The sequence below is a fragment of the Conger conger genome, chromosome 4 (assembly GCF_963514075.1).
Source record: "Conger conger chromosome 4, fConCon1.1, whole genome shotgun sequence".
NCBI lineage: Eukaryota > Metazoa > Chordata > Actinopteri > Anguilliformes > Congridae > Conger > Conger conger.
This window is the reverse complement of record NC_083763.1, coordinates 68,045,009-68,064,866: the sequence shown is the minus strand read 5'-3', so window position 1 is coordinate 68,064,866 and position 19,858 is coordinate 68,045,009. Positions and strand designations below refer to the sequence as shown.

At 42.9% G+C, this 19,858-nt stretch overlaps 2 protein-coding genes across 2 annotated transcripts in view; both read left to right on the top strand.

The window, feature by feature from the left end:
• Window positions 1-13,486, top strand: part of LOC133126691 (deleted in malignant brain tumors 1 protein-like) — a 42,741-nt gene extending 29,255 nt beyond the window's left edge. Inside the window, exons 12-16 of the mRNA XM_061239027.1 lie at window positions 945-1,250; window positions 9,618-9,938; window positions 11,098-11,433; window positions 12,788-13,096; window positions 13,458-13,486. Coding sequence (XP_061095011.1) covers window positions 945-1,250; window positions 9,618-9,938; window positions 11,098-11,433; window positions 12,788-13,096; window positions 13,458-13,486 — 1,301 coding nt within the window. The remainder of the gene's footprint in view (window positions 1-944; window positions 1,251-9,617; window positions 9,939-11,097; window positions 11,434-12,787; window positions 13,097-13,457) is intronic.
• A 1,023-nt stretch (window positions 13,487-14,509) lies between these two features.
• Window positions 14,510-19,858, top strand: part of LOC133126690 (deleted in malignant brain tumors 1 protein-like) — a 36,245-nt gene continuing 30,896 nt past the window's right edge. Inside the window, exons 1-4 of the mRNA XM_061239026.1 lie at window positions 14,510-14,724; window positions 16,192-16,493; window positions 17,729-18,034; window positions 19,341-19,661. Coding sequence (XP_061095010.1) covers window positions 14,510-14,724; window positions 16,192-16,493; window positions 17,729-18,034; window positions 19,341-19,661 — 1,144 coding nt within the window. The remainder of the gene's footprint in view (window positions 14,725-16,191; window positions 16,494-17,728; window positions 18,035-19,340; window positions 19,662-19,858) is intronic.

Below are 19,858 nucleotides of genomic sequence, written 5' to 3'. Positions count from 1 at the left end.
TTGTTTCTCATGGTCTGAGAGTCCTTCAGGTGCCTTTTGGCAAATTCCAGGCATGCACCGACATGCACTGTCAACTGTGGGACCTTATATAGACAGGTGTTTGCCTTTCCAAATCATGTCCAATCAACTGAATTTACCACGGGTGGACTCCAATTAAGCTGTAGAAACATCTCAAGGTTGATCAGTGGAAACAGGATGCACCTGAGCTCAATTTTGAGCTTCATGGCAAAGGCTGTGAATACTTATGTACATGTGATTTCTTAGTTTGTTATTTTTTATAAATTTGCCAAAATTTCAAAAAAACTTATTTCATGTTGTCATTATGGGGCGTTGTGTGTAGAATTTTGAGGGAAAAAATGAATTCATTCCATTTTGGAATAAGGCTGTACCATAAAAAAATGTGGGAAAAGTGAAGCGCTGTGAATACTTTCCGGATGCACTGTAATTCATTTCCAAACCAGCATTTACTCTAAATGCCACAGCAAACCCAGATAAATGAATGAATAACCAAAGTGAAATACAAGTGAAAACTGCTAGATGTGACACCGTATTTAATTATCTGTTTCACCTGTGTACAGTTAGGCTACTAAAATCACAGTTTGGAAACTATTTTAAAAAAAGCAAAATATGTTTTAGTTATGAGGCATGTTGTCGTTGGTCGCATTGTCTCCCCCTTTCTCAAAGAAACCTTTGCTTCAGAAAAAATGTCAAAACACAGGATTTACTACTATCAGGGCCAGGGAATCATTGACATGCAAATTCATCAAACAGTACGGGTAAATTAGTTTGAATGGACACTACATTGTACGCTCAGGACCACAAACCAGATCCACAGCCTTAAGCGCCTAAACTGAATGAACCATCTTGTAGCTAAAGAAAGTATTTTTAATAATTGCCCAAGAATATCAATCTTTTCATGACAGTTAAAAATGTGTTTCATATAGCGATCAGATTGGTGAATGGAAGTGATCGATGCTCTGGCAGAGTGGAGATCTACCATGTTGGCCAGTGGGGAACGGTGTGTGATAACTCCTGGAACCTGAACAACGCTGAGGTGGTGTGTAGACAGGCTGGCTGTGGCAGAGCTCTGGCTGCTCCCAGCAGTGCCCACTTTGGACAGGGCAGCGGGCCCATCTGGTTGGGTGATGTGAGATGTTCTGGAAACGAATCCTCCCTGACTCAGTGCCAGCACCCTGGATTTGGGTCTTACAACTGTAGTCACCATGAAGATGCTGGTGTGAATTGCTCAGGTAGGAAATCTTCTCATTAAATTGCCTTAAAGTGTCTCTTACAAAGATGCACAAGTGAACATGCCCAGTGTTAACCTGAACTGCAATTGACATGTTTATGTCAATGTTCCGATTTAAATGTAAATGTAAGTGGTAAATGTGAGGCATTTATAAAGCGCCTTCATCCAAAGCACTGTACAATTTATGCTTCTCATTCACCCATTCATACACACACACCAAGTTGATTGGCTGCAATGCGAGGTACCAACCAGCTTGTCAGGAGAATTCAGGGGTTAGGTGTCTTGCTCAGGGACACTTCGACATACCCAGGGCAGGTATTTATTATTAACTCTGTAAGTCAGGTTTATATTCAAGGTTGAGTGGTATCTTTGGCGGGAGGCCAAAGCATCAGCCAAATAACATGCAATGTAATGTCGAGGTAGTAGTACTAATTCACTTTGATTTTCATGCTGTGTGGCTTGCAGAAATATTCCACTGAATGTCAACAGACATGAATGTCCTTGCATGAATGAAAAATGTTGTTTTGCCATTCCTTTCTCGGTCATTGCTTCTTCACCCATGCCAGACTTCACCGGCTCATTAATCCTGCCTATCTTGCCTTTATTGTAATAATTTAGGTATTAAGTAACATGTAGTGATGTCTAGTTGTAGTATAGTCTATCGGGGACTGATTGGTCTTGAACGGCATCCGTAGAGGTGACGTCACGGCTTCTAGACTGCGGGCTAGGTCGTTATGCTAAGGTAGTTAGATAACTCAGTTGATCTGTCAACCTATGTTTGATTTGAATAAATACCATCAATCACAAAGAAGAGTCTCACTTATCATGACATGGTGTCAGAAGTAACGGACGTTACGCCAACCACGTAAGGGAGATGCCGAGTTTCAACCCACCGGAGCCGTTCGATTTCTCCCAGCCAGCTGCATGGCCGGTGTGGAGACAGCGTTTTTCCCGTTTTCGAGTAGCTTCGAAACTGGATAAGGAGACCGGCGAAGTGCAGGTGAATTCATTGCTTTATGCAATGGGAAGAGACAGTGAACCCATATATAATGCTTTTCGGCTGGATGATGAGTTTAAATATGATGAAGTAATCAGAAGGTTTAATGACCATTTTGTGCCCAGGCGCAATGTGATTCATGAACGAGCATGTTTCCACAAGCGGGCTCAGAAGGCAGGAGAATCTGTGGAATCTTTTGTGAGGAATCTCTATGAGTTAGCCGAATATTGTGAGTTTGGGATTACCAAGGACGAGCAGATCAGAGACCGAATTGTGATAGGAATCATGGATAGTGATGTTTCACAAAAGCTACAACTGGAAACTGATTTGACGCTGCCCAAAGCGATCCAAATCGCGCGTCAGTGTGAACAAATAAAGATGCAGAGTGCGGAGATGAGGGCTGACAACAACAGTGAAGTGGATGAGGTGAGACAAAAGCAGCACCATGGATACTCAAAGAGGAGCACCGGAGGACTGCGGCAGTTCAACAAACAGAGAAACCGTGAGTTTCAGCAAGGAAATTGCTCACGTTGTAATCGAATGCATCATGATACGGAAATATGCCCTGCACGTGGTGCAGGAAGTGTAACAAAATGGGACATTTTGAGATTGTGTGCAAGACAAAGATGGTGAAAGAAGTTACGACAGAGCCTGACATGGAAATGGAAGATCAAGGACCATATTTCCTGGGGTCAGTAACTAAACAGACTCAGATGATATATGGCATGTTGAGCTGATATATGGCATGTTGAGCTCCCAGTGAATGGCTGTAATATAAAGTTTAAAATTGACACTGGTGCGGATGTTACGGTGATGTCTCAGAATACTTACCAGAGCTTGCCACAGCATCCCCAGCTGGTGACTGCAGGAACTGTTGTTAGTAGTCCTGGTGGCAGAATTGATTGTATTGGGAAATTTCTAGCCACAAGTGAGTGCAAGGGACAACAGTACACATTCTGGATATTTGTTATTAAAGGACCTTATGTGAATAACCTTCTTAGCAGAACGGTAGCATGCAAGATGGGTTTAGTCCTGAGAGTCGACGAGATTGACACAGATGTGTTTGGTGACTTGGGGCTACTGAACTGTGAACCTGTTAAAATAGCGCTGAGACCAGATGCAGAACCCTACACCATAGCTACTCCACGCAGAGTGCCCTTTCCCATCCTACCTAAAGTGGAGGAGGAATTGAAACGCATGCAGTCACTGGGGATCATCGAAGAGGTCACTGAGCCCACTGACTGGTGTGCGCCTATGGTGCCAGTGATAAAAAAACTGGTAAAGTGAGAATATGTGTGGATTAGTGTTCTGCAGTGGGTTGGTTGCATTTTCTCCTGGATTAGTTAAGTATTATTTGTTTGCTTGCTGATTCTAAATTCAGTTTAGTTGTCATTATAGTGTTCTGTTGTGTATTTGTTTGTTTGTTAGCTATTACAAGTGGTGTTTATTTAGATTCAGTGAAACTGGGTTAGCTGTTTGTTTCTCTCAGGTGAGCTAGGCTATTAAGTTAGGCTATTGTTTTACTGGCTGGCAGGCCACAGCTTTTGTTGTAGGAGGAGCCAATACTTTGCACCCTGCTCAGGGTATAATTACTGGCCCACCTGAACTCACTTCAGTGTGCATTAGTGTTCTGCAGTGGGTTGGTTGCATTTTCTGTATTCAGCGTCAGTGTTATTTAAGCAGTTGTGTAGCGCACCAGCGGCAGCTGTGTGCGGCAGCCTCGGCTACTTGCCTCGGCGTACAAAGTCGCAGGTGTACAAAGTCGCAGGTGTACAAAGTCGGGGGTGTCTATCTACGGGTGTCCATCGAGGCTGTCAGAGAGCCTGATGTTTGATTTTGTTTTTGCTGCCTGCCCTCATTCCACTGTGTAGTATTCCTCTTGTCCTCCCTAGTTCCCTCCATGTGTTTCCTTCCCATCCCTGTCCTCTCTCCTCTCCCCAGGTCCCAGTCAGGTAGGAGGTTCGCCTCCCGCCAACATGGGCAGAATATCTCTAACCTCATCTTCCCTCCCAGATCCCCTGGTATTGATCTCTGTGTGGCTGGTGGCCTCTGGAACTGCCAGTCCGCCGTCCAGAAAGCAGACTTCATATCTGCCTATGCCTCCCACCTCAACCTTGACTTTCTTGCTTTAACTGAAACGTGGCTCTCACCAGAGAACACGGCCACCCCGGCTGCCCTTTCCCCTGCCTTCTCTTTTTCCCACACACCCAGATCCTCTGGCAGAGGAGGCGGCACAGGTCTCCTAATCTCATCCTCATGGAGATCTAGTGTTTTCTCCTCATCCCTCTCCTTCTCCTCTTTTGAATTTCATGCGGTTTCTGTTACTTTGCCGTGCAAACTGTTTATTGTTGTTGTTTATCGCCCCCCGGGTCCTCTGGGGAACTTCTTGGATGAGATGGACATCCTCCTCAGCTCCTCACCAGTCAATGACACCCCCCTGGTCCTCCTGGCTGACTTCAACCTCTACTCAGCGTCCACCCAGTCTACCTTTCTCTCCTTCCTCTCTTCTTTTGACCTTACCCTCACTCTTTCCCCTCCCACCCACAAAGCAGGCAACCTTCTTGACCTCGTCTTCACAAGGAGCTGCACAACAACCAACCTCTCTGTAACACCACTCCATATATCTGACCACTCCTTCATCTCCTTCTCTCTTCCACTCTCCTCTTACACCCATCCATCTCTCCCACCATCCACTGTCACCTGTCGACGGAACCTACGCCACCTGTCTTCCTCCACCCTCTCATCTACAATCCTCTCCTCCCTACCATCTGCGGAGTCTTTCTCTCGACTGTCCCCCGATGATGCGGCTACAGCTCTCATGTCCTCCCTCTCATCTTCCTTTGACTCTCTGTGTCCCCTCACCACCAAACTAGCTCGGGCCTCCCCCCCCAGTCCTTGGCTTTCTGATGCTCTACGAGCTGTCCGAACCGAACTGCGGGCGGCAGAGAGAAAATTGAAAAGGTCCTGTCTCCCCAGTGATATGGCTTCCTTCCATGCCCTCTTATCATCTTTCCATTCCTCTGTCTCTCTAGTTAAATCTTCCTTCTTTCACTCGAAAATTAACGCGGCCGCCTCTAATCCCCGCAAACTGTTTTCAACTTTCTCCTCTCTTCTGGCCCCCCCTCCCCCCCACCCCCCTCATCACTCACACCTGATGACTTTGTCTCCTTCTTTGAAAAGAAGGTCGATGCTATTCGCAATTCCTTCTCCCAACCCTCCACCCCTACTGACCCTCCTACCCTCCCCAACTCCCTAACCTCCTTTTCTCTCCTCTCTGACGCCGACTCACTGAAACTCCTTAATTCCCACCGCCCAACCACCTGTCCTCTTGACCCCATCCCCTCTCCCCTCCTACAATCTATATCTGATGACATTCTCCCTTTTCTCTCCTCTCTAATCAACACCTCCCTCTCTTCTGGCACCATGCCCTCTTCCCTGAAGAGGGCCAGAGTCACTCCCCTGCTCAAAAAACCTACTCTTGACCCCTCTGCCCTGAACAACTACCGGCCTGTCTCTCTTCTTCCCTTTCTCGCTAAAACTCTGGAACGGGTGGTCTGCTCCCAACTGTCCACTTATCTACCGCCCTGCTTGCGGACTTTGTAGTTTCCTCCTCCCGTATGGCAAAGAATCTTGGGGTGACTCTTGATAACCGCCTCACCCTGGCTCCACAAGTATCCTGCACTGCCAGAACCTGCAGGTTCTTTCTGTATAATATACGCCGTATCCGTCATCTCCTGACTGAGAAAGCCACCCAGCTCCTAGTCCAGGCACTCATCATTTCCCGCCTGGATTACTGCAACTCCCTCCTAGCCGGTCTCCCAGCGTGTGCCATCAAGCCCCTCCAGCTGGTCCAGAATGCTGCAGCCCGCCTGATCACCAGTCAGCCCAGGTCGGCTCATGTCACCCCGCTTCTCATTGGCCTCCACTGGCTTCCTATTGCCGCACGCATCCGTTTCAAGGTCCTAGTGTTGGCATTTCAGGCTGCTAAGGGGACTGGCCCACCTTACATACAATCCCTGATCACTCCCTACTCCCCAGCTAGACCACTCCGGTCTGCCAGCTCTGGTCGCCTTATGGTTCCCTCTCTACGTGCACCTGGCGGTCGAGCTGCACGTTCACGCCTGTTTTCCGTTCTGGTTCCTCAGTGGTGGAATGACTTGCCTACCACTGTCAGAACAGCAGAATCCCTCCCCCTATTTCGACGCAGACTCAAAACCCACCTTTTCAAACTCTACCTTAGTCCTCCCTCCTGATTTCCCCTGCCCCTCCTTTCTGATATCCCTATCCTTGTCTAAAAAAATTTAAAAAATGCACTTATGATGACAACTATGTTTAGAACAGCATTTCATGTGTATTTTGCTAGTTTCTGGATGTGGTGCTTTGACTTATGGTAGAACCTATGCACTTGTAAGTCGCTTTGGATTAAAAGCGTCTGCCAAATGACTAAAATGTAAAATGTAAATTTAAAAAGACTCAATGAGTCAGTGAAGCGGGAGAGATTCATCTGGCCGACCTTGGAGGACATAGCCCCCAAGCTGGTTGGAGCGAAGGTCTTCTCCACATTGGACGCCTCCAGTGGATTCTGGCAAATCCCACTGGAAGCTAGCTGTAGGAAGTTAACCACATTCCTCAAGAGCAGGCGTTCGTCAGGGTCAAAGCTGTGTTAGTATCGGCGCCAGTACTAGCATTCTATGATGCCAGCAAACCGACAGTCGTCAGTGCCGACGCGAGCAGTTATGGTCTGGGAGCCACACTGTTACAGACACATGATGGTGAGCTTAGGCCTGTTGCCTTTTGTTCATGCACATTAACAGACATTGAGAAAAGATTGATTGAAAAGGAGTGCCTAGCAGGAGTATGGGCGTGTGAGCGTTTTTCTCGCTACTTACAAGGCATGGACAGTTTCTGTTTACAAACAGATCACAAGCCGTTGGTTCCATTGATGAACACGTATGACCTGGACAAAGCACCACTCAGGTGCCAACTCTTGCTTATGCGCCTCATGCATTTCAACGTGAAGGCTGTGTATGTGCCGGGTAAGCAACTGATAGTGGCCGACACACTCAGTAGAAACCCACTGAGAGAAGAGACAATGTCTGACACAGAGGAGGACGTTAAGACATTTGTGGAGGCTGTGGTGAAAAGCAGACCAATGTCAGCACAAAGACTGGATGACATCAGAGAGGCTACACGCGATGACGCAGATCTCCAGATGGTCATTAGTTTCATCAGGTCAGGCTGGCCACATAGAATGGCACAGATACCGTCACTGCAGGGGTTCTATGCAGCGACACATCTATCAGAGTCAGATGGCCTCATAATGTACCAAAACCGGATTGTCATCCCAGCCACACAAAGAGCAGAAATACTGCAACGGATACACGAGGGTCACCAAGGGCTGACAAAGTGCAGAGAAAGAGCCAGGATGTCAGTATGGTGGCCAGCCATAAGTACAGACATTGCAAAGATAGTAATGACGTGCACATTTTGTGTGTAGCACAGACCAACACAGAAAAGAGAGCCACTCAAAACAACCCCCTTAACTGTCCATGGCAAAAGGTTGCAGCTGAGTTCCAGGACTTCAGACAGCAGTATGGTTTCACCCATATCACCTCAAGTCCTCATTATCCTCAAGCGAATGGGGCCGCAGAGAGAGCTGTGCAAACAGCCAAGCGCATCCTCAAGCAACCAGATTCTCATCTTGCTCTAATGTGTTCCCATCATTGCAACCGGAGCAAGTCCAGCGCAGCTCATGACTGGACGCCAGATCCGAACGACACTCCCTATGTTGGACGCAAAGCTGCAGCCTAAGCACATCAGCCATGGACAAGTGCTTCAGAGGGACAGCAAAGCTAAAGAAGCCTACCAGTTCTTCTATAACCGCCGACATTCGGCACATGCTCTTCCTGATCTACACCCTGGCCAGAGAGTGAAAGTCAAGCTGGATGGAGAGGAGGGTTGGAAAACACCAGCCAAAGTCATAAGTAAATCTCCTGAGCCAAGATCATATGTGATCAGAACAGACACTGGAACGATCACTCGTCGGAACAGGAGACATCTTCAGGCTGTCCCAGGGTCACCTTCTCCAGAGACATTGGACCAGCATGACAGAGGACTTCCTGGATCAACAGGAGAGACCAGCCCACAGGCCCAGCCTGTGATCCAGCCGACTATCAGCACTCTACCAACGTCTACCGAGCAGCCTACAACCTCTAGGCCTGTGAGACTGACCTTGAGAGGTAGAGAGATTAAAGCTCCTCTCAGGTTCAGGGACACTTAGAAGAGGAAGAATAACTAAAAAAAAAAAACACTTGTTATGAAAAAAAAATAAGAAACTGTTGAGTTCTAGGAACAGCAACTGTTTGAGGGCAGAATAATCCCCTTGTTGCTGCAGATGGAGGGCAGTCTACCCCGATGTCCTAGTTTGCAAGAGATTGTGTTCGAAAAAAAAGTTCTTGTGTTTAACAGTTCTGAGAAAATGTTAGCTAGGCTGAAAAGTATTTCTTTACGTTCTCTTTGGAAGAGGGGAGATGTAGTGATGTCTAGTTGTAGTATAGTCCATCGGGGACTGATTGGTCTTGAACGGCATCTGTAGAGGTGATGTCACGGCTTCTAGACTGCGGGCTAGGTCGTTATGCTAAGGTAGTTAGATAACTCAGTTGATCTGTCAACCTTTGATTTGAATAAATACCATCAATCACAAAGAAGAGTGTCACTTATCATGACATAACATACATATGAAAGCGTTACTACTGCAGTGGTAGTCCAGGCAGCAGCTGTACTGTAGGTCCCGACTGATGGCTTTGGTCTTCTGTGGACCAACCTTGGCAAACACACAAAGCTAATATAAAAAAAAGCAAGAAAAAGCAAGCCCAATTTTTCTATGCTTAATTAAACTATGATCTTGTAGATACATTGTGAATAGTTACGAGAATTACCATTTAGTTAACTAGCTTAGTTTACAAGCTCATTAGTTATTAGGCTGCATGGCTCATCATAACATATTGCTCAAACTATTTGCATGAACATAGCAAGCTTAAAATATTGAGCCAGCAAGCAAGATGCCGTGCTCCCTAAGGTAAAGAATATCAACATCCTTCCCATCCTCGTAGGCTAGATACTCTAATGTTGCAATTTCACTTGAGATGTTATGTTTGTCCTCAAAAACATTACACGACTCAATGTATTTGAAACAATTGTGTCATTATGTACAAGATGACAACACAATTGCTTCTCACTTGCTGATGGTAGCAAACTTTATAACTGTAACGAACATTATCAAGCTAGCTACAGGAATTTTAATTTTATGGCTTGTGCAACACTTATAGGCAATAAATCACAGAACTCATTGGTCTTCCCTGTTTGTTGTAGCCAGTGCTCAGACCCCGATCAGACTGGTAGATGGAGATAATGAGTGCTCTGGCAGAGTGGAGATCTACCATGTTGGCCAGTGGGGAACGGTGTGTGATTACTCCTGGAACCTGAACGACGCTGAGGTGGTGTGTAGACAGGCTGGCTGTGGCAGAGCTCTGGCTGCTCTCAGCCATGTGCACTTTGGACGGGGCAGTGGGCCCATCTGGTTGGATAATGTGACCTGTTCTGGAAACGAATCCTCCCTGACTCAGTGCCAGCGCCCTGGGTTTCATTCTAACTTCTGTTATCACGATCGGGATGTTGGTGTGCTTTGCTCAGGTAGGAGATCTTCTCTTTAATATGCCTTGAATTGACTATTACAAAGATGAATGGTGTTAACCCTAACTACAACTGACATGATTGTGTTAATTTTTTTAATCAAAGTTTAGTGGTATCTTTGGTAGGAGGCAGTGTTAATTATCCACTATCCAGTAAAATCTTTGGCTTCAGTCAGTATCGAAGGCTCACTTTCATCCATGCACATGTATAGTAAGGGACAGAGCATTTGTGATCATGGAGTATGTTCTGACAAGTGGGAGAAATTAAACTGGCAGGCTGCCACCATTTAATTAATAAATAGAGAACCCTGGGAATTTTTTCAAAAGGGATTTTTCACATGGCACACAAGACCTCACTTGATGGCACACCAGTTGAGAAACCCTGTCCTCAAATTTAAATTTCTGAATTCAGACACCAGATCAAGATGGCTTTAGGCCAATAGAGTATAAATAGGAAGCCATATCACGTTTTGACCAAACAAAACCATTTAACATCAAAATGATTGGAGAGTCGGTCATGATGACATTAATTTCCAATCCAGCCTTTATTAGAAATGTCATCATGAACCCAGATAAATTATGAAATAAACAATGTGAAATATTGGTATAAACTGCATGAAGTATCATCTCATTTAATTCTCTGTTTGACCTGTGTACAGTAAGGCTACAAAAATTATAGTTTGGTAACTAGTTTTGTTCAGAATTTCTTTACTTATGGGTCTACATGTTCTGAATTCAGACACGAGATCAAGATGGTTGAAGGCCAAAATAGTATCAATAGGAAGCCATTTCAGACAGCCTTTTCATTTATATAAATGTCCATGAGGCTAGTTAGGCTACTAAAATCACAGTTTGGAAACTTCTTTTAAAAAAAGAATTTCTTTAGTTATGAGGCATGTTGTCATTGGTCGCATTGTCTCCCCCTTTCTCTAGGGATGAATAAATATAGACAAAGAAACCTTTGCTTCAGAAAAAATGTGAAAACACAGGATTTACTACTGTCAAACAGTACGGGTAGATTACTCTGCATGGACACTACATTGTCCGTCAGGACAACAAACCAGATCCACAGCCTTAAGCGCCTACAGCGAATGAACCATCCAGTAGCTAAAGAAAGTATTTTTAATAATTGCCCAAGAACATCAATCTTTTCATGACAGTTAAAAATGTGTTTCATATAGCAATCAGATTGGTGAATGGAAGTGATCGATGCTCTGGCAGAGTGGAGATCTACCATGTTGGCCAGTGGGGAACGGTGTGTGATAACTCCTGGAACATGAACGACGCTGAGGTGGTGTGTAGACAGGCTGGCTGTGGCAGAGCTCTGGCTGCTCTCAGCAGTGCCCACTTTGGACAGGGCAGTGGGCCCATCTGGTTGGGTGATGTGAGCTGTTCTGGAAACGAATCCTCCCTGACACAGTGCCAGCACCCTGGATTTGGGTCTCACAACTGTAGTCACCATGAAGATGCTGGTGTGAATTGTTCAGGTAGGACACCTTCTCTTTAAATTGCCTTAAAGTACCTATTACAAAGATGCACAAGTAAACGTGCCCAGTGTTAACCTGCAATTGACATGTTTATGTTCATGTTCCTATTTATTTGCTGTCTTATTATGAAAGGTTAGCTGTTTGGTGGGAAGCAGTATTAATTATCCACTATCCTGTAAAATAATTGGCTACATTCAATCTTGAAAGCTTAAGCTCATCTTGCGTGCACATTTAGGAAGGGATGGTGCAATAGCATCCTCCACCTTCATGAAAAGTGCTGTTTTGCCATTCCTTTCTTCTTCCATACTTCTCCGCCTATGCCAGACATCAATCTTTCCAATCTTGCCTTTCATGATTAAGTAGCATGCATATAAAAATATATGAAAACAAACTGACAACTTTTGTCTCGCGTTTTCTTTGGACCAGCCTTGCGGAACACAAAGCTAGTACATAATGAGAAATCCTCATGGAAATGGTAAAAAAAGCTTGACTAATTTCTCAGGTATAGCCTTGGAATGGAATGTCACTGTCAGCCTATTGATAGAATAAACTATGATCTTGTAGACACTTTGATTGATTTAATATATTCAAGTATATGTCACTGCCTACCTCAAATGCAATTTTGACTGACATGCACATTTTGCTGGTAGCATAACCCGCACATTGTACCTTTTTAACATTTAAAACTTATTTCACATGGGAAACTTGGATTCAGTTATGTACAGTGCAATACGGCTGATTTTGAACTGACAAACCCATTTAAATCCATCACAATGACTGAAAAGAGACAGGCCATATGACTGGTGAATTCTGATGACATGAAAAGGTTTCAATCCAGCCTTCATTCTTTATGTCATCCTGAAAACAGAAGAATTCACGAATATCCAAAGTGAAATGCTGCAGATAGATACTAAAATAATATTTTAGTTAACTAGCTTCATAGTGAAGCTCATTACATATTGAGCTATATGGCTCGCCGTTGTAGTATATTGGTCATACTGGCTGCATGAACATAGCAGGCTTAAACAATTGACCCAGCAATCTAGATTCTGTGATCCCTCTGGTAAATAATATCAACACAATACTTTTCATCCTTGTAGTCTACATACTCTAATGTTGCAACTTAACTCAAGCTGTTATGTCTGTCCCCAAAAAGTAACACAGGTCAATGTATTCAAAACTATTGTATAATTATGCTCCAGATAACATCACAATTTCTGCTCACTTGCTGATGTTAGCATACAAGTATATCTGAATGGTAACATTTTCAAGCAAGCCACAAGTGGTTAAATTTGATGGCTTGTGTTTCACTCATAGAAAATAAATCACAGGACTTCCCTGTTTGTTGTAGTAAATCTCCAGACCCGGGTCAGACTGGTAAATGGAGATAACGAGTGCTCTGGCAGAGTGGAGATCTACCATGTTGGCCAGTGGGGAACGGTGTGTGATAACTCCTGGAACATGAACAGCGCTGAGGTGGTATGTAGACAGGCTGGCTGTGGCAGAGCTCTGGCTGCTCTCAGCAGTGCCCACTTTGGAGCAGGAAGTGGGATCATCTGGTTGAGTGATGTAAGCTGTTATGGAAACGAATCCTCCCTGACACAGTGCCACCACCGTGGATTTGGGTCTAACTTCTGTTCTCACTATGAAGATGTTGGTGTGATTTGCTCAGGTAGGAGATCTCCTCTTTAATATGCCTTACATTGACTCATAAAAAGATGACCAATTGAACATACTGAGTGTAAAGCTTAACTGCAATTGAAAAGTTTATGCTGCTGCTGTTCCTATTCATGAATTGTAAGCCAGCTTTTTAATCGAAGGGGAGTGGTATCTTTGGTGAGAGGCAGCATTAATAATCATCCATCCTGTAAAATCTTTGGCTACAGCCAGTATTGAAAGCTTGCTCTCATCTGCTGTACATGTTTAGAAAGGGATGGTGCAGTAGCGTTCATTGAACTGGCAGGCTGCCACAGTTTAGTTCATTCATGGGAAACACTGGAATTTGTTATTATTAATCCTTGTGTTGTCTTAAGGCTCGACCATGACCCATCACTATGTTTAACAGCAGAGAAAACCCCTAAATTATCTTTTTTAAACTTGAAATTTGATGACAAAATAGAAAATCTATGAAGCTGCTTTATTTTAGGGGTTTAGTGAAGGCGGGTACTTTTAGACCCTTCGGACATGGGGAGTATACAGAATGTTAAGACTACACAAGGGTTAAAAAAAATCATTTGAACTGTTACATTTTTAAAAATAGATTTTTCACATGGCATACCAGACCTCACCTGATGGTACACCAGTCAGGAAACCCTGCCCTAAAATCCCTGCAAATTTACATTTTTGAATTCAGACACTCGATCAAGATGGTTGAAGGCCAATATAGTATAAATAGGAAGCCATTTCAGATTGTGACCAGGCAAACCCATTTAACATCAACATGACTGGAGAGAGTCGGTCATGATGACATCATTCATTTCCAATCCAGCCTTTATTCTGAATACCATAATAAACCAGATAAATTAATGAATAACCAAAGTGAAATATGGGAGAAAACTGCTTGAAGTGACACCTTATTTAATTATCTGTTTCACCTGTATCCATTTAGGCTACTAAAATCACAGTTTAAAAACTTTTTTTTTTTTTTTTGAATTTCTTAAGTTATGAGGCATGTTGTCATTGGTCGCATTGTCTGCCTCTTTCTCTGAGAATGAATAAATATAGACAAAGAAACCTTTGCTTCAGAAAAAATATGAAACCACAGGATTTACTACTGTCAGGGCCGGGGAGTCAATGACATGCAAATTCATCAAACAGTACGGGTAAATTATTCTGAATGGACACTACATTGTCCGGTCAGAACCACAAACCAGATCCACAGCCTTAAGCGCCTAAACCGAATGAACCATCCAGTAGCTAAAGAAAGTATTTTTAATAATTGCCCAAGAATATCAATCTTTTCATGACAGTTAAAAATGTGTTTCATATAGCGATCAGATTGGTGAATGGAAGTGATCGATGCTCTGGCAGAGTGGAGATCTACCATGTTGGCCAGTGGGGAACGGTGTGTGATAACTCCTGGAACATGAACAACACTGAAGTGGTGTGTAGACAGGCTGGGTGTGGCAGAGCTCTGGATGCTCTCAGCAGTGCCCACTTTGGACAGGGCAGCGGGCCCATCTGGTTGGGTGATGTGAGCTGTTCTGGAAACGAATCCTCCCTGACTCAGTGCCAGCACCCTGGATTTGGGTCTTATAACTGTAGTCACCATGAAGATGCTGGTGTGAATTGCTCAGGTAGGAAATCTTCTCTTTAAATTGCCTTCAATTGTCTGTTACAAAGATGCACAAGTGAACATTCCCAGTGTTAACCTGAACTGTAATTGACATGTTTATGTCAATGTTCCTATTCATTTACTGTAAGCCAGTCCTACTATCAAAGGTTAGCTGTATCTTTGGTGGGAAGCAGTATTAATTATCCAATATCCTGTAAAATAATTGGCTACAGTCAATATTGAAAGCTTAAGCTCATCTTGTGCGCACATTTAGCAAGGGATGGTGCAATAGCATCCTCCACCTTCATGAGTACTGTTTTGCCATTCCATTCTTGGTCCATACTTCTCCGTCTATCCCAGACATACATTTTTCCAATCTTGCCTTTAATGTAATAATTTGGGGATTTAGTAGCATGCATGTAAAAATAGATGAAAACAAACTGACATTAGTTTTTTAATGATATCTTGATGGTAGTGAATTCCAGGCAGTACCTGTAGATCTCAACTTTTGTCTTGTGTTTTCTGTGGACCAGAGTTGCCGAACACAATGCTAATACATAATCAGAAATCCTGAAGGAAATGTTAAAAAAAGCTTGATGAATTTTTCGGGTATAGCCATCTTGGAATGTCACTGTCAGCCTATTGATATAATAAACTATGATCTTGTAGACACTTTGATTGATTTAATATATTCAAGGCTGTCTTGGAATCATCTCATTGCCAACCTCAAATGCAATTTTGATTGACATGCACATTTTGCTGGTAGCATAACTCACACATTGCTACCTTTTTATAATTTAAAACTTATTTCACATGGGAAACTTGGATTCAGTTTTGTAAAGTGCATTAGGGCTGATTCTGAACTGACAAACCCATTTAAATCCATCAACATTATTGAAAAGAGACAGGCCATATGACTGGTAAATTCTGATGACATGAAAAGATTTCAATCAAGCCTTCATTCTTTATGTCATCCTGAAAAGAGAGGAATTCATGAATATCCAAAGTGAAATGCTGCAGATAGATACTAAAATAACATTTTGGTTATCTAGCTTCATATTGGAGCTCAATAGTTATTAGGCTCCATGGCTCGCCATTGTAGTACATCGGTCATACTGGCTGCATAAACAAAGCAGGTTGAAACAATTGAGCCAGAAAGCTAGTTTCTGTGATCCCTCCAGTAAATAATATCATCACAATACTTTTCATCCTTGTAGTCTACATACTCTAATGTTGCCACTGAACTCGAGATGTTATGTCTGTCCCCAAAAACATAACACAAGTCAATGTATTCGAAACAATGGTATAATTATGCTCCAGATAACAAAACAATTTCTGCTCACTTGCTGATGTTAGCATCCTTATAATTATATATTTGCATCGAAAAATTTAAAGCAAGCTACAGGTGCTTACATTTGATGGCTTGTATTACACTCATAGAAAATAAATCACAGGACTTCTGTGTTTGTTGTAGTGAGTCTCCAGACCCAGATCAGACTGGTAAATGGAGATAATGAGTGCTCTGGCAGAGTGGAGATCTACCATGTTGGCCATTGGGGAACAGTGTGTGATTACTCCTGGAACCTGAACGACGCTGAGGTGGTGTGTAGACAGGCTGGCTGTGGCAGAGCTCTGGCTGCAGTCAGAAGTATCCACTTTGGACAGGGCAGTGGGCTCATCTGGTTGAGTGATGTGAGGTGTTCTGGAAATGAATCCTCCCTGACAGAGTGCCACCACCGTGGATTTGGGTCTAACTTCTGTTATCACCATGCAGATGTTGGTGTGATTTGCTCAGGTAGGAGATCTTCTCTTTAACATGTCTTAAATTGACTCATAAAAAGATGACCAATTGAACATACTGAGTGTTAAGCTTGACTGCAATTGAAAAGTTTATGCTGCTGCTGTTCCTATTCATTAACTGTAAGTCAGTTTTTTAATCAAATGTGAGTGGTATTTTTGGCCAGAGGCTGTATGAATAATCATGCATCCTGTAAAAAATTTGACTACAGCCAGTATTGAAAGCTTGCTCTCATCTGCTGCACATGTTTAGAAAGGGATGGTGCAGTAGTGTTCATTGAACTGGCAGGCTGCCACAATTTAGTTAAGTCATGGGAAACACTGGGATTTGTTATTATGCAAAATAGATTTGTAAAAATAGAAAATCAATGAAGCTGCTTTATTTTAGTGAAGCCGGGCACTTTTAGACCCTTCGGACATGGGGAGTATACAGAATGTTAAGACTACACAAGGGTTAAAAAAAATCATTTGAACTGTTACATTTAAAAAAATAGATTTTTCACATGGCATACCAGACCTCACCTGATGGCTAACCAGTCGGGAAACCCTGCCCTAAAATCCCTGCAAATTTTGAGTTCTAAATTCAGACACTCGATCAAGATCGTTGAAGGCCAATATAGTATAAATAGGAAGCCATTTCAGATTTTGACCAGGCAAACCCATTTAACATCAACATGACTGGAGAGAATCGGTCATGATGACATCATTCATTTCCAATCCAGCCTTTATTCTGAATACTACAGCAAAACCAGAGAAATTAATGAATAACCAAAGTGAAATACGGGAGAAAACTGCTAGAAGTGACACCTGATTTAATTCTCTGTTTCACCTGTGTACAGTTAGGCTACTAAAATCACAGTTTGGAAACTTTTTATTTCTTTAAAGAATTTCTTTAGTTATGAGGCATGTTGTCATTGGTTGCATTGTCTCCCCCTTTCTCTGAGAATGAATAAATATAGACAAAGAAACCTTTGCTTCAGAAAATTTTTTGAAACCACAGGATTTACTCCGGTCAGGGCCGGGCAGTCATTGACATGCAAATTCATCAAACAGTAAGGGTAAATTACTCTGAATGGACACTACATTGTCCGGTCAGGACCACAAACCAGATCCGCGGCCTTAAGTGCCAAAACCAAATGAACCATCCAGTTGCTAAAGAAAGTATTTTTAATAATTGCCAGAGATCTTTTCCAATCGATCTTTTCATGACAGTTAAAAATGTGTTTCATATAGCGATCAGATTGGTGAATGGAAGTGATCAATGCTCTGGCAGAGTGGAGATCAACCATGTTGGCCAGTTGGGAACGGTGTGTGATAACTCCTGGAACATGAACGCCGCTGAGGTGGTGTGTAGACAGGCTGGCTGTGGCCGAGCTCTGGATGCTCTCAGCAGTGCCCACTTTGGACAGGGCAGTGGGCCCATCTGGTTGGGTGATGTGAGGTGTTCTGGAAACGAATCCTCCCTGACACACTGCCAGCACCCTGGATTTGGATCTTACAACTGTAGTCACCATGAAGATGTTGGTGTGAATTGCTCAGGTAGGAAATCTTCTCTTTAAATTGCCTTCAATTGTCTGTTAAAAAGATGCACAATTGAACATTCCCAGTGTTAACCTGAACTGCAATTGACATGCTTATGTTAATGTTCCTATTTATTTATTGTAAGCCAGTCTTATTATCAAAGGTTAGCTGTATCTTTGGTGGGAAGCAGTATTAATTATCCACTATCCTGTCAAATATTTGGCTACAGTCAATATTGAAAGCTTAAGCTCATCTTGTGTGCACATTTAGGAAGGGATGGTGCAATAGCATCCTCCACCTTCATGAAAAGTGCTGTTTTGCCATTCCTTTCTTTGTCCATACTTCTCCATCTATGGCAGACATCAATTTTTCCAATCTTGTCTTTAATGTAATAATTTAGGGATTAAGTTGCATGCATATAAATATAGATGAAAACAAAGTAACTTTCGTTTTTTAATCATATCTTGATGGTAATCAAGTCCAGGCAGTAGCTGTAGATCCCAACTTTTGTCTCACGTTTTCTGTGGACCAGTGTTGCCAAACACAAAGCTAATACATCATGAGAAATCCTCATGGAAATGGTAAAAAAGCTTGACTAATTTTTCAGGTATGGCCTATGATCTTGTAGACACTTTGATTTAATATATTGAAGGCTATCTTGGAATCATCTCACTGCCTACCTCAAATGCAATTTTGACTGGCATGCACATTTTGCTGGTAGCATAACCTGCACATTGCTACCTTTTTTACATTTAAAACTTATTTCACATGGGAAACTTGGATTCAGTGATGTAAAGTGCAATACGGCTGCAATTTTGAACTGACAAACCCATTTAAATCCATCAAAATGACTGAAACGAGACAGGGCATATAATTGGTAAATTCTGATGACATGAAAAGGTTTCAATCCAGCTCATTAGATATAAGGCTATATGGCTTGCTGTTGTAGTATAATGGTCATACTGGCTGCATGAACATAGCAGGCTTAAACAATTGAGCCAGCAAGCTAGTTTCTGTGATCCCTCTGGTAAGTAATATCAACACAATACTTTTCATACTTGTAGTCTACGTTCTCTAATGTCAACTTAACTCGAGATGTTATGTCTGTCCCCAAAAACGTTACACAGGTCAATGTTTTCAAAACTAAAGTATAATTATGCACCAGATAGCAATACAATACAATACAATTTCTGCTCACTTGCTGATGTTAGCATACAAGTATATCTGTATGGTAACATTTTCAAGCAAGCTACAGGTGCTTAAATGTGATGGCTTGTGTTACACTCATAGAAAATAAATCACAGGACTTCCCTGTTTGTTGTAGTAAATCTCCAGACCCAGATCAGATTGGTGAATGGAAGTGATCAATGCTCTGGCAGAGTGGAGATCTACCACGTTGGCCAGTGGGGAACGGTGTGTGATGAGTACTGGAACACGAACGACGCTGAGGTGGTGTGTAGACAGGCTGGCTGTGGCAGAGCTCTGGCTGCTGTCGGCAGTGCCCACTTTGGACAGGGCAGCGGGCCCATCATGTTGTATGATGTGAGGTGTTCTGGAAGCGAATCCTCCCTGACACTGTGCCAGCACTCTGGGTTTTGGTCTAACTTCTGTCCTCACTCTAAAGATGTTGGTGTGATTTGCTCAGGTAGGAGATCGTCTCTTTAATATGTCTTAAATTGTCTCATAAAAAGATGACCAATTGAACATACTGAGTGTTAAGCTTAACTGCAATTGAAAAGTGTATGCTGCTGCTGTTCCTATTCATTAAGTGTAAGTCAGTTTTTTAATTGAAGGTGGGTGGTATCATTGGCGAGAGGCAGTAGTAATTATAATCCATACTGT